This window comes from Coregonus lavaretus (genome assembly GCF_964263955.1).
Source record: "Coregonus lavaretus genome assembly, chromosome: 2".
Taxonomy (NCBI): domain Eukaryota; kingdom Metazoa; phylum Chordata; class Actinopteri; order Salmoniformes; family Salmonidae; genus Coregonus; species Coregonus lavaretus.
Window position 1 is genome coordinate 13570718 of NC_139989.1, and position 14207 is coordinate 13584924.

The 14207-nt window shown below is 43.7% G+C and overlaps 1 protein-coding gene across 1 annotated transcript in view; it reads right to left on the reverse strand.

The window, feature by feature from the left end:
- myo3a (myosin IIIA) overlaps positions 1–14207 on the reverse strand; it is a gene marked incomplete at its 3' end in the record, with an annotated part of 83082 nt that overhangs the window by 55547 nt on the left and 13328 nt on the right. Inside the window, exons 3-6 of the mRNA XM_084173203.1 lie at positions 10712–10816; positions 10474–10573; positions 4852–4928; positions 3293–3438 (exon numbers count right to left, since the gene is read on the reverse strand). Of these exons, the coding sequence (XP_084029329.1) occupies positions 3293–3438; positions 4852–4928; positions 10474–10573; positions 10712–10816 (428 nt within the window). The remainder of the gene's footprint in view (positions 1–3292; positions 3439–4851; positions 4929–10473; positions 10574–10711; positions 10817–14207) is intronic.

Here is a 14207-nt window from a genome sequence, read left to right on the forward strand (position 1 = left end):
AGATGGTTGTTCCAGATGGTTGTTCCAGTTAAGATGATTGATTGAGGTATTCTCAGTATTCAAGCTTCCCTAAAAAATTCAACTTGTTGGATATCCTAACTCTGGTTGGATTCCAATAGTAATTAAACATCACTTTGCAAGCCAGCATAATGTGACTTGCAGGCCTGATGTGGCCTGTAAACCAGGAGTTTCCTAACACCACTGTGTTAGGGTATAACTAGGCCCATAGGGGAACCCTTTTTGATGCTAGGTAAAACCCTTCAAAGGGTTTTACCTAGCATCAAAAAGGGTTCCCCTATGGGGACAAACCGAATAACCCTACATGGTTCTACTTAGCACCTTTTTTTCTAAGAGTGTAACTTTGACCCTTCCTTCACCTAAATGTATGTATTTTGGACATACTGTATGCCGGGACATATTTTGCATGTGTATCTTTGCCTTCCTGTGTAGTGTGTATTTTTGACTTGACCTGGGGCCTGTTCCCTTCCCTTATCTGGCTGGGTGAGTGCTAGGCAGTGCCAGGCCAGGGAACGTGTTGGCTGAACTGCTCTCTCCAGGATCAAACCGGGATAATCCTGAACACAGGTTCCCTAGCCATAATCCAGCGGAGGAACAGCTTCCGGACATCTTGGGTGATGTCATCATGGCCATTAAATGGGGACAGCACTTCAAGCCTAAACACAACGTGTGCCTTCGCTGGTCAGTAGTGTGTGAGTAAGAGAATGAAATGAATCACTGTTGAACTCAAGACCCATTTGAATGCATTAGTGAAAATGCATTTACAAACCTCCTCAATTAAATGTGTTTGATTGCTTGTATACTGGCATGTCTGCTGGCATGACAGGACAGTGTTGGATGTAGAGTGTTGGCAAAACAAAGATGGATTTCCAAATACTTAATGGATAAGGGAATTATGTCAAATAAAAATATAAAAGTTTTGGCCACACAAAAGTGGCCAAACATTATTATTATTTTTTGAAAGAGAGAAAACCATCATCCCACTGAATCTATTGCATTTTGTCAATTTAACATGGTTTCTCAATGGAGATCCAACTGAATAAATCCTTGCCAGCATGGTGAAAGAGGAGTGTGAGGGAAGTGTGTAGAGAGAGCCTGCAGCTCTTGTAACAGCAGTCACAAAGATTCAGAGAAAGCTGTGTGATGATGACTGCTCTGGAGCAAAAAAACCCAAGCAAAGAGTACATCAACAACAGAGGGGATAGCTGAGAGAACGGTATTTATGTGTGTGTGTTTAGACAGAGAGGGACAGAATGAGAAAGAGAGAGAGACAAAGAGAGAGAGACAAAGACACAGAGAGAGAGAGAGAGAGAGAGAGAGAGAGAGAGAGAGAGAGAGAGAGAGAGAGAGAGAGAGAGAGAGAGAGAGGTGAAAGAAAGAAGGGGAAATAAGCTACTCTTTAGTCTTTTGGTGTGTTTACAATTGTTCCAGACTAGTGAGGTGTGTGTGTATGCCTGTGTGTGTAGTTGCACACAGTGGTGGGGTGGAGATGGACAAAGTGTTGTGGCGTCAAGATGACAGCGGTGATGAGCGCTTATGCAGCCGCCTCAGAACCTGAAGACCAACGACAGTAATCAGTAACCATTCACCTCCAACACACAGTGTGGGCAGAGGAGAAAAATATTATATCGATCCTATTTATCCACAGAAAGAGGAGGATCACAGAAAATAGCAGAGAGAGGTGGTACGTCTAAGCTGCTCTAATCCAAAAGAAAGCTATCTTTTCATTTTGCCTTGTGACAGATCCTAGCCCCACAGACAGTTGCACGGAAGGGCAATTCATCTCGCTGGCTACAGAACTGTAGAGTGCAAATGGTTTTGTAAATTGCAATACAAACGACCTGCACTGCCCTGCTTTGACGTTCTTTTCTACCAAGTGAAAAGCGCAGTAATGGAAATATGATTAACTCCTGAGTGGCGCAGTGGTCTAAGGCACTGCATCGCAGCGCTAACTGTGCCACTAGAGATCCTGGTTCGAATCCAGGCTCTGTCGCAGCCGGCCGCGACCGGGAGACTCATGGGCGGCGCACAATTGGCCCAGCGTCGTCCAGGGTAGGGGAGGGAATGGCCGGCAGGGATGTAGCTCAGTTGATAGAGCATGGCGTTTGCAACGCCAGGGTTGTGGGTTTGATTCCCACGGGGGGCCAGTATAAAAAAAACAAATATGTATTCCCTAACTGTAAGTCGCTCTGGATAAGAGCGTCTGCTAAATGACTAAAATGTAAAATGATTGCCGCATAAGATATAGGTTAGGCGTACATAAAACCTAGTTGTGATGATTGTGTTGTTATGTTGTGTATAAAGGGCCCTCACAGTGTTCTACAGGAGCACCATCGAGAGCATACTGTCAGGCTGTATCACAGCCTGGTACGGCAACTCCACCGCCGTGGACCGCAAGGCACTACAGAGGGTGGTACGCTCAGCCGAATGCACCATTGGGTGCACACTGCCTGCCCTCCAGGACACCTACAACACCAGGTGTTGCAGGAAGGCCATGAAAGATCATCAGGGACCTCAGCCTCCTGAGCCACGGCCTGTTCTCCCCGTTTTCATCACTCAAATGCGGGCAGTACACAAGCATTATGGCTAAAACTAAGACTGGCCAATAGCTTCTACCCCCAGACCATCAGGCTGCTGAATAGCTACTACTAGTCCGCTACCTGCTCCCCCTGTCACCCCCAGACTTTCTACCCCCCTCAACAGACATCTACCCTGCCCCCACCCCAAAGGACATTTATCATGCTGAATAGACACTCTCCTGAGTGGCGCAGTGGTCTAAGGCACTGCATCGCAGTGCTAACTGTGCCACTAGAGATCCTGGTTTGAATCCAGGCTCTGTCGCAGCTGGCCGCGACCGGGAGACTCATGGGCGGTGCACAATTGGCCCAGCGTCGTCCAGGGTAGGGGAGGGAATAGCCGGCAGGGATGTAACTCAGTTGATAGAGCATGGCGTTTGCAACGCCAGGGTTGTGGGTTCGATTCCCACGGGGGGCCAGTATAAAAAAATCGCTCTGGATAAGAGCGTCTGCTAAATGACTAAAAATGTAAAAAATGTAAAATGTGGACACCACAGCTGCCATCTGTGTAGCAGTTAGATTGCTAGGCTGATGTTAGTTGTTGCAATAACGTCTCGTTGTCTGATATCTAACAACAGATGATAGCTAACGCCTAGCCTTTAGCGCAGTGAGAACACTTCCTTCTCTATTGGATATCTTGCACTGATGACCCCACTTCGATCCCCAGATAGTTAAATGTGCAGAAATAGGAGCCCGACCTGGGGATTTTGAAGAGAGCTCTCATTGGATGGAGGTCGGAGAGGGGCGGGTCTCCATCTCCCAGCTCTATGGCAGTAATGCCCAGGGACCAGACGTCACAGCGAGCGTCATACGTGGAGTCCAACTGCTGCTCACAAGCTATCACCTGTAGACAGAGACACACACATTAAGATTAGCAGCAGGAAAATACAGTCTGTGTTTCTAGTAGTTTCTAAGGAGAATATTATTGAGAGTGTTTTGGGAGATACGGGCACACCTTTATCAACAACTGCTGCAGGCTTCTACAGGGAATATGGTACAGGTAGGACACGCACACACACACACACACACACACACACACACACACACACACACACACTCACACAAACACAAACAGACCATCATCAAGAGTGCATGCACCACACACACACACACACACACACGCACACACACGCATACACACACACAAACAAACCGCCATCAACAATATCCTTAGGCCAACATGGCATCCCCTTTACAAAATAGATCTCCCCATAGGAGACACATATGGTACGTACACAGACAGAGCATCGATACACACAGTTAAATCCACACCCAGACACCTCAATCACCTGCAGGGAAACAACAGTAATCATTCCCAAGGTACATACTTTAGTAGTGTACTCAAAAAAATGCATAATATTGTCCAAACATATCAATTACAACATCATTAAGACACCTTTATCAACAAGGGTCCCAAAAATAAATATTCTGAATGACAAAACGTCACATGAACATAATGAAGTACACATTAACGTGCAGAATGCACACCATAACACAGTACACATGCACAAACATAGACAAAGAGTTGTGTCATGAACATGTCACAACTCACATGAATAACAAGAAACCCCAAGCAATACGGGATCCTCATCTCAACAGTCATGAAGAATATTCAACATTTACAACAACAAGGTGAGCCAAGCTGATACATTAGAATCCATCTTGCCTTACCCTCAACTAAAATCCACTTAATTCGAGGTACTCTTATCTTTTTCCAACAAAGCACAGTAGGTACCATCTAACCCTTCATAAAATACTTCCAAAACTGGCAGAGAAACCTTACGATAGCCTATCCACTACTAAAGTCTGCCGCGCTCCTCTCTCGGTTTTCGTTCGGTGCTCTGTACATATCTTTTTTTAAAGTCCCTTTTTACTCAAATGGTCAACCTGAAAGGACATCCACCTCCGATTCTAATGTCATGTCATTAGCTATACTCTATGTAAACGGTATGTAAAATGCCATTTCTCTGCATGAGTTAATACCAAATAGATTTGCAAAGTGGATGTAAAAGTCATGTAAAAAATAAGAAGGCTGTTCTAACCAGGTCATCTTTAGCATCATGCTGCAGTGTGAGCTAGCCAAGCACTAATGTCTTGTGACAGACAAAAACATTGAGTAGCTGGTCAGAGGCCAATGCTCAGGCGAGATTTGGTTCTTATTCTACTTATCAAGGTCAACAAAAGTCTGTATTCTTTCTACAGGTCCAATGTTGGATGCTGTGTAAGAGTCTAGTGAGGTAAAGGGAATGAGGCCTACCTCTGGGGCCATCCAGAAAGGTGTTCCCACTGAGGTGTTCCTACGGAGACGAGTGTTCGTCAACTGGGCCGAAACACCTGCAGAAAGACACAAGGATAACATAACTCAATTAGATAGGAACCACAGTATGAACGGCTGTATACATTGGGACATCACAGTTCAGTTACATAGGACATCTATAGACACTGAGGAGCATTAAAACAATATAATGATTTTTTCATCTCATGTCCATCAGACAGAAACCAGAGCAGGTGGTTCCGATTATGAGCTGTCATAGGGTGAAATAGTGAAGTGCTATTCATATTCCAGCTGGGATGGATTAAGTAAATGATATTCCAAACCCACTCTGTAAACCATGATGGTGTGGTCACTGGTGACATTGAACAAAAACAGACATGTGCACAAACGCATGCACACACACACACACACACACACACACACACACACACACACACACACACACACACACACACACACACACACACACACACACACACACACACACACACACACACACATACTAGCAGTTACACACACACACACACACACACACACACACATATAGCCTCATATATAGCCTACACACACGCCAAGTTGTGATGGCTCTCAAGCAAATGATGGATTGCTTTGCATTACAAATACCCAAGGCGATTTATCAGGGCATTTGACTAGAGATCCATCATGAACAAACCTCAGAATGACTATATTTGCACTACACAATACTGACTGACCCATTCAAATCATGACATGATTTAATTGGAATTATTTGGTAAGTGTTCACATTATCTTCTGTTCGTTTTGAAAGGAGACTGTATACATTTCAAACAGCTATGTCTATGGCGGATATTTAACTAAGAATTATTATAAAGGTCAGGTTTAGTCATTCTGAATAGGACCCTGTGTCTGCTCTGCACTGTAGCCATAATGATTTGCAGAAGGCTGCTTTCTTTTCCTACCCCCACAGTTGTGAGGATAGGAAGATGTTACACACATGATGTGTGTGTAACACTCATGTGTTCATGTCAAAATGTCTGGACAATCAACGCCAGGCCGAGCCACAGTCGTGACTCCAGACTCCAGTCCAGACGAATCAGTGTGAAGCTGCAGTAGATGGTAGAGGAGCAGCTTGAACTGAATCCACTGATGAGCACTAGGTTATGAACAGAATGCAGCAAGACTACTATGGACTGAGAGAGAAGCTGTGCTTCAACAAATAGCTATGTGGTTACTATGTGCTTATATGTTTAAACAGACAACTGGAGAATTCCAAAGTATTTACAATATATGACGTGTTGCTAGCATAGATTAATATACAGTATACACTCCATCTGAGTAAACAAATCACAAATTTGTTAAACAATGTTAATGTTTGTTTTATCTATGCTGTATTTAATTATAGTAAATATTCATGAACTAGAGTATAAAATTGTGTTATTTGTAAAGAGTGTGTGGGGGATATCTCTCTGAGGACTTCCTTGTTGAATGGGTTAAACGGAATACTGGATGGAATGAATAGCAAGAAGAAGGAATGCAGTAAGCAGCAGATTCTCAACGGTGCTGTAGCAAACATCAAAAGGGATTAGGCTTATATGCAGGAGGGGATATATACAGGGCTGACACACTGTGCTGCTCGGTGCACTTCTCACAAACCTGCACCTGCGCATGCACACACATTCATGCATGCACACACACAAACGATGCATGCACAACTCATACATGTTACCAGCAGAAAAATGTGCACAGATATTCAGTACACAGACACATTTTAGTCATTTATCAGATGCTCTTATCCAGAGCGACTTGGATTAAGTGCATTGCTCAAGGGCACATTGACAGATTTTTCACCTAGTCAGCTCGGGGATTCAACCAGCAACCTTTTGGTTACTGGCCCAACGCTCTTACCTGTTCTGCTACCTGCTTACACACAAGTAAGCAGCAACACACACACACACACACACACACACACACACACACACACACACACACACACACACACACACACACACACACACACACACACACACACACACACACACACAATCAAACACACATACGTTCACACATATGAACCAGTATTTAACAATTTCATTATGTGTGATGAAATGGTTATGAGGCCCTCACATGTATGCACAAAGACGCCCCTATAAAAAGTCCCTGTGGCCATTCTGTTTCTACTACATTACCCAGAGGCAGGGCCTGGCAGGACACCCTTAATAATCATCAGAGAGATAACACTGTCAATTAGCATATTCATTAAGAAACTGAAAAGATGGCCTCCATCCATCTTTTTCTTCTCTTTTTCAGGGCTTATTTTTTCTCGGGGTGGTGATGAGTCACTGCAGGGGTTTTATCTTTTCAGCTGCTTAGTGTAGCGTAGGATCGTGCCGACCCCCCACATGAAAAACTATTATCCTCTGTGTGACGCAGGAGACATGTGTGGAGCAAGTATCCCTTCTTTCTTCTTCTCTCTCTCTCTCTCTCTCTCTCTCTCTCTCTCTCTCTCTCTCTCTCTCTCTCTCTCGCTCTGTACACCCTCTCTCCTAGCCACCTATGTCCGGCCCCCTATACCACCACTGTCTTCCTATTTTGTAGCTCTGGGCCGTCTGTCTCTCTGTAGCTCCACGTCTCAATTTCTATATTTCCCAGCTGACTACGGGGCCTTTCTCTTATCAAAATCAGTTACCAGGATTCAGGAGAGAAACGAAATACAGTTTTTCCTGCACAGCATGAAAGCCTATTTGAATAAATTTGCAGTTGAGTGTCTTTTAGTTTTCACCGTGGGTGAGATAACATGGGTCGCTAACCCCAACAAGAGTAGACTACATTAATTCAATGGAGGAGGATTGGGTGATTCTCACCATAATGACAGCACATTTGAAGCTAAATGGAGAAACATAACAAACTCTTCTCTGTTCCTATGATAATCCTCTTTTTTTTTATCATAGCAAAACATATTTAGGCGGCAAGTAGCCTAGTGGTTAAGAGCGTTTGGTCAGCAATCAAAATGTCACTGTTCGAATCCCCGAGCTGACTTGGTGAAAAATCTGTCGATGTGCCCTTGAGCAAGTTGCTCTGGATAAGAGCGTCTGCTAAAAATGTTTATTTCTGATGGGGTGCTTATCAAAATAAAAGGATGCTTGATCAAATGAATCTGACCATGGGATACTCAGACAGCCTCAAACACTCCTAGTTGTTTCTGGGTCACCTCCTAACTCTGTATTCATATTGTAGAGTGTAGCACTAGTATTTGTATGGTGGACTTACAGAGTCCCAACCTAAATCAGATCATACAGAAGAGTCATTTGAAAGGGAGGGGTACAGTGTGTTTCCTGGAGTGCAGGTTTGATTGAATTCTGCCCTCATTTGAATTCAGACACAGTATTCACTCGGAATGTGGTGAGTGACATATTAAACAACAGAGTGGAAGGAGCACATTGTGTGTCTAAATGACAGCTTCTCTTTAACAATGCCATAGCCTTTCTATAGTCTACCATGACTTTACTATCCGGACCAGACAATGCTTTTCTTCTGACTCTGATTTTGATGGAGCCAGGGGAACTTTGAAGCATGAGTCATCACTATCTCCCGCTCTCTTTCTCTCTGTGGGGTCATGAGTCATCACTATCTCCCTCTCTCTTTCTCTCTGTGGGGTCATGAGTCATCACTACCTCCCTCTCTCTTTCTCTCTGTGGGGTCATGAGTCATCACTATCGCCCTATCTCTTTCTCTCTGTGGGGTCATGAGTCATCACTATCGCGCTCTCTCTTTCTCTCTGTGGGGTCATGAGTCATCACTACCTCCCTCTCTCTTTCTCTCTGTGGGGTCATGAGTCATCACTACCTCTCTCTCTCTTTCTCTCTGTGGGGTCATGAGTCATCACTATCGCCCTATCTCTTTTTCTCTGTGGGGTCATGAGTCATCACTATCTCCCTCTCTCTTTCCCTCTGTGGGGTCATGAGTCATCACTATCGCCCTATCTCTTTCTCTCTGCGGGGTCATGAATCATCACTATCTCCCTTTCTCTTTCTCTCTGTGGGGTCATGAGTCATCACTATCGCCCTATCTCTTTCTCTCTGTGGGGTCATGAGTCATCACTATCGCGCTCTCTCTTTCTCTCTGTGGGGTCATGAGTTATCACTACCTCCCTCTCTCTTTCTCTCTGTGGGGTCATGAGTCATCACTACCTCTCTCTCTCTTTCTCTCTGTGGGGTCATGAGTCATCACTATCGCCCTATCTCTTTTTCTCTGTGGGGTCATGAGTCATCACTATCTCCCTCTCTCTTTCCCTCTGTGGGGTCATGAGTCATCACTATCGCCCTATCTCTTTCTCTCTGCGGGGTCATGAGTCATCACTATCTCCCTTTCTCTTTCTCTCTGTGGGGTCATGAGTCATCACTACCTACCTCTCTCTTTCTCTCTGTGGGGTCATGAGTCATCACTACCTCCCTCTCTCTTTCTCTCTGTGGGGTCATGAGTCATCACTACCTCCCTCTCTCTTTCTCTCTGTGGGGTCATGAGTCATCACTATCTCCCTCTCTCTTTCCCTCTGTGGGGTCATGAGTCATCACTACCTCCCTCTCTCTTTCTATCTGTGGGGTCATGAGTCATCACTATCTCCCTATCTCTTTCCCTCTGTGGGGTCTGCTCCTCCTATCTGCTCATTCCATATGTCCGGGTTCACACTCCTCCTCCTCCCCCTCTTCCTACCCTTGTGAATGCCAAGCTTCCCCGTTATCTATCCGCTACCCAAGATTCCCCCAAAGTAATTAGCGTCTTTACATTGCCTCTGCACTGGGGCTGATACGGACTGAAGCCGGGGTGGCGGCCATCTTACTGAGGGCTTGGTCGAGCACGGCGAGTCATGAGAGTGTCACTTGAGAGTAGCTTATAGCTAAAGTGGAGCCTAGCCAGAACTAAATACCTTGTTAATGGAAGTGTTAAACAGAGGAGCCGCAACAAAGAGCGCAAATGGGCGAAGTGTGCTATTTGTGACATTTCTATGGAGCCAACAAATATTCACAAGACCTATTACTCATTGGTTTAAGTGAAGGAAGAGAGCGAGGCAGCGACATGCGCAGGTTGATGCTTTTAAGAGAAGCCTCGCTTAACCGGCTGAATAAAGAGGAGATTCAGCTGTAATGGAAAGAGGCATGCTGCTTTTCAGGCCCCTAAAGGAGCTTTGCTGAGTCACTGCTGGAAATGGCCTGAATCATTTCACGTTATTCAGACTCTGGCTAGTGCACAGGGAGCTTAATTTGGTTAAGAAAAACACGAAACAAATCAGTGCTGCATTGCTAACACAGAGAGAATAACAACAGTGTCCTCTGCAGTGAGGCCAAATGCAGGAGATGCTGCGTCTAATGGAAATGTATTTGGTGCTACCCACCTACCACCTCCCCACCACCGGGTAAATGTATTCCACCCTGGATAAGAAAATAAATGTCAGCCAATTAAGGTGGCAAACAATTTGGGGTAATGGATTTGATCCATCGGCAGTATCACAGACACACAGGCACACATAGACCAGTGACAAATTAACACAATACACTGAGCCATACAGACACAGACACACACAAATGCACACGCACACACACACACAAACACACAGATCACAGAGCATACCAAAGTCCACCAGCTTCACCCCTCCTTGTGTGGTCAGTAGGATGTTGTTGCCTTTGACATCCCGGTGGATGGTCTTGTTGATGTGCAGATGATGGAGACCCTGTAACAGTAGAGATAGTAGTAATATAGTAAGTCATTGGAAAGAGGGCCATTCAATTCATAATTGGGAAAAGTCATTTCAGTCCTTCTCTCTCGCTCTCTGTCACAAGTCCATCCACCATTCAAAGAGCACTCTTACCGTGAGGGCCTCGTGTATGATGTAGGCAATGATCGCCTCATCCATTCTGTCTCCTCTCTTCAGCATGCCTTTGGCCAGGTCTGTCACCGAACCTCCATTGCAGAGCTACAGGCACATAAGAAAGACAGAAGACAATGACTTTCCTTTGCTAAACCGTAGCGTGAGTCAGCATATTCTGGCCAAAGCTGAGACAATGAGCATAAATCTAGATATGCCACATCTAGATGTGCATACTGTATCTTCGTATTGTGTAACACCCTTCTGATAAAAGTGGATAAAGAAATGACAGTGTCAATGAAGATTTCAGAGGGAATCTTCAAAGCTCTGAAGACCATGGTAGTGATAGTTGATTCTTTTGTTCAATCTCTCGACGCTTATCTTTTCGAAACAGCTTAGGGGGAGGTAGGAATCGTGCCTATAGAAAAAATGCAGATTCTTAAGAGGGGTATAATCGGCTTTGTGATGACTAAACTGTAATTATTAAAGATGTGCGAATCGAGGTCCTCGAATCGAGCACCTCCGCCTACTTTGGAGACTATTTCTGTCAAGAAGATTAAAATCCTTGCATATGCATATGCCTTGACGAAAACCCATGGAAAGTGTTTGAAAGTATACATTTGGCAGACAGCTTTACTGAGCAGCATTTCAAGGGAAAACAAACTTGAGTCATTTGATTTGTTTTGATTACCAAATAATCAGAACCCATTTTACACTACAAATTTTTTTTATTAAACCTAAGCTTGATTACACAACAAATCTCTCTTGTATGAAGAACTGTAACTTTCTGCATATTACATAAGGTTGCTATGTTACAGTGTGTGTAGTATAATCTATCTCCATAAAGTGAGATGTGGCTCTATTATCAATGTCAATGCCTGCCTGAAAATCACAGAAAATTGCCCTATGTGTTGCCAAGGCAACAATAATACCCCATTATTTTGGGCCGTTGTCAACTGACCTCCAGATAAAGAGAAAACGCCCTTGAGTGTCTACTGAGATGTGGAGGAAACAGAGTGCCACATAACATGACAATCTAAGTAGCTGTGTCTAAGTACTTTCTAGAATGATACAAAGACATCTCATCTGCATCTGCGGGAAGCTTGAATCAAGCAATAAATATTTTGTCTATGCACTCTCATGAATGGCACTTGTTTTGCCTGCATTTTCATGAGGAATTGCATGCATAAAAGCATTTTGCATTCTGAAAGGGACATTTCTATTTGTCTAATTATGCGTAGAACACTTATACTCCTATAATCAGAGACATCTCTGTCTCACTTGTGAATTGAAAGGATAATGAGGGAAGAACACTCAGTGGTTACGGAGAATTAGAAGCACCCTCCTGTGGAGGACAACCTAAAAATGTTTCACAATCATTCTCAGAGTGAGTCACAAAACACAAAATGTAATCGTCAATGTAATCATGTCATAAGAGGGATTTCATCTACTATGATGGAATTGTAACAAGTTATAGAGAGTTTATACAGTTTTAGTGATATTTGTTTCCATGATCATTCACACGTCACGGATATGCAAGCAAAACATTTTTTTCAATACTCAATTTCCAAAATATATGAGGATGGCAAATGGATCGGGGAAAATTGCAGTAACACAACCATGTTTTTATAGATAGCTTCTCTGTTTGTGACTTTGTAATGAGTTCCCAAAAAGACGGAGCCATTTTGTGATCTCATTACCATTCTGCCCACATGGCCCAAAGCCATTGTGCAGTGTGTTTCTGCCCTCATGTTTCTCTGCCAGTTACATGCATTAATTGAGCTAACCACAGGGAGTTGTAAATTGCCTGTTCCACTTAGCCTACAATTTAGAGTACACAGTGTGCACTTTTTAAATGGGAGAAAGGAAATGGTTGGAATATACAGTCATGACCGTAGTTATTGGCACCCTTAATAAAGATGAGCAACAAAAAAAACGGTATAAAATAAATAATACAAATACTGACGTATATTGTATGCTCTAAAATTACATTAGAAAATTATATTACTTTCTAAAAAATAAAATTACTCAGAGAAAAATATTTGCTTAACAAAAAATTATTGGTTTTCAACCACTGGTATGCATGGCCAAAGAGCCCCAAAACATTTGTCATCAAAAGAAGGATGCATAATATAGAAAAGAACCCCATACCTACTGTAAAATATGGTGGTGGATCTTTGATGATACAGGGCTATTTTGCTTCCACTGGTCATGGGGCCCTTGTTAAGGTCAATGACATCATGAACTGTACCTGGACATTTTAGCCAAAAACCTGTAGATGGAAATACTGTTGCTTTGATGTGCTTAAATTCTCCTATTTTCTTATGTTTCCTTCAACACTTAGATATGGACGTCATGACGTGTGATGACGGCAGACAAGATATGTGGCAGCCAGGTTGTGTAGTGTTAGGGAAGTCAGATGGATGTCAAGCGTCCCCTGTAGCTCAGTTGGTAGAGCATGGCACTTGCAACGCCAGGGTTCTGGGTTCGTTTCCCACGGGGGGCAGTATGAAAATGTATGCACTCACTAACTGTAAGTCGCTCTGGATAAGAGCATCTGCTAAATGACTAAAATGTAAAAGATGTGAGAGCTTCACACAGACCCCTAGAGGGCTGAACATGGGCCAACTGCTTTGCCCTTGCAAGGACTAAACCGTGGTATGTTGTCTCTGTCTGTCTGTCCTGATGATATGGAAAAACATTGTTAAATAGACACTCAGTCAAAACCCCAGTATTCCAGAAACTGTAACAGTAAGACTTCACTTCACTTCCTGCAAGCCTCGGCTATTTCCTATCAGCCTTTGCAGACAGACTGCAGTCAAGCAGAGAGTATCAGAAGCCTCTGCCGACAGGAGTGTCTCAGAGAGTCGGCTGAGCCTGACGTCAGAGTCCACATCACTGCCGAGATCACCTGTCATCATTAAATTACACAGGGCAAGGCAGACCGATCCATTTTAATGAGCTAGCTAGGCTCCAGTGCCATAGCATTAGCCAAGCGAAACGTTAGCGCTCTCTCTCCCAGCCGCACTGTTTGGTCTTCTAGAGTCCCGCATTTAACGCTAACATTAATTATTTTGGACATGTTGAAAGAGGCAGTCGCACCCGCTGGCTGACTGAAGACGATGTGTTAAATTTAACACTTTGTTACATTGTGTTTTATTTGGGATTACCTAGATTTAGCATATTAGCTTATTACGTTCTTGCATTTGAGTCACTTCAAGTCATGTTGCCAACTACTGTTACAGGTACACATCCAGGAATAGTTCATTCCATCAATACTCACATTTGGCCCTAAACCAGAACCCATCAAATCAGATAGAACTAGCTCTGTCAGACCTTCTGTCAACATGGGTCAAATATCCCCAGAATTCAGACAAGCCTACATGAAGAACATACACTTTAATGTCAGATATTGGCTTCATTTTGAAACCTCACGGTTATCGCCCCTGAGAGACTGTGGGCACATTATTACAGTCAGCTTTGGACAAGACATCAACAT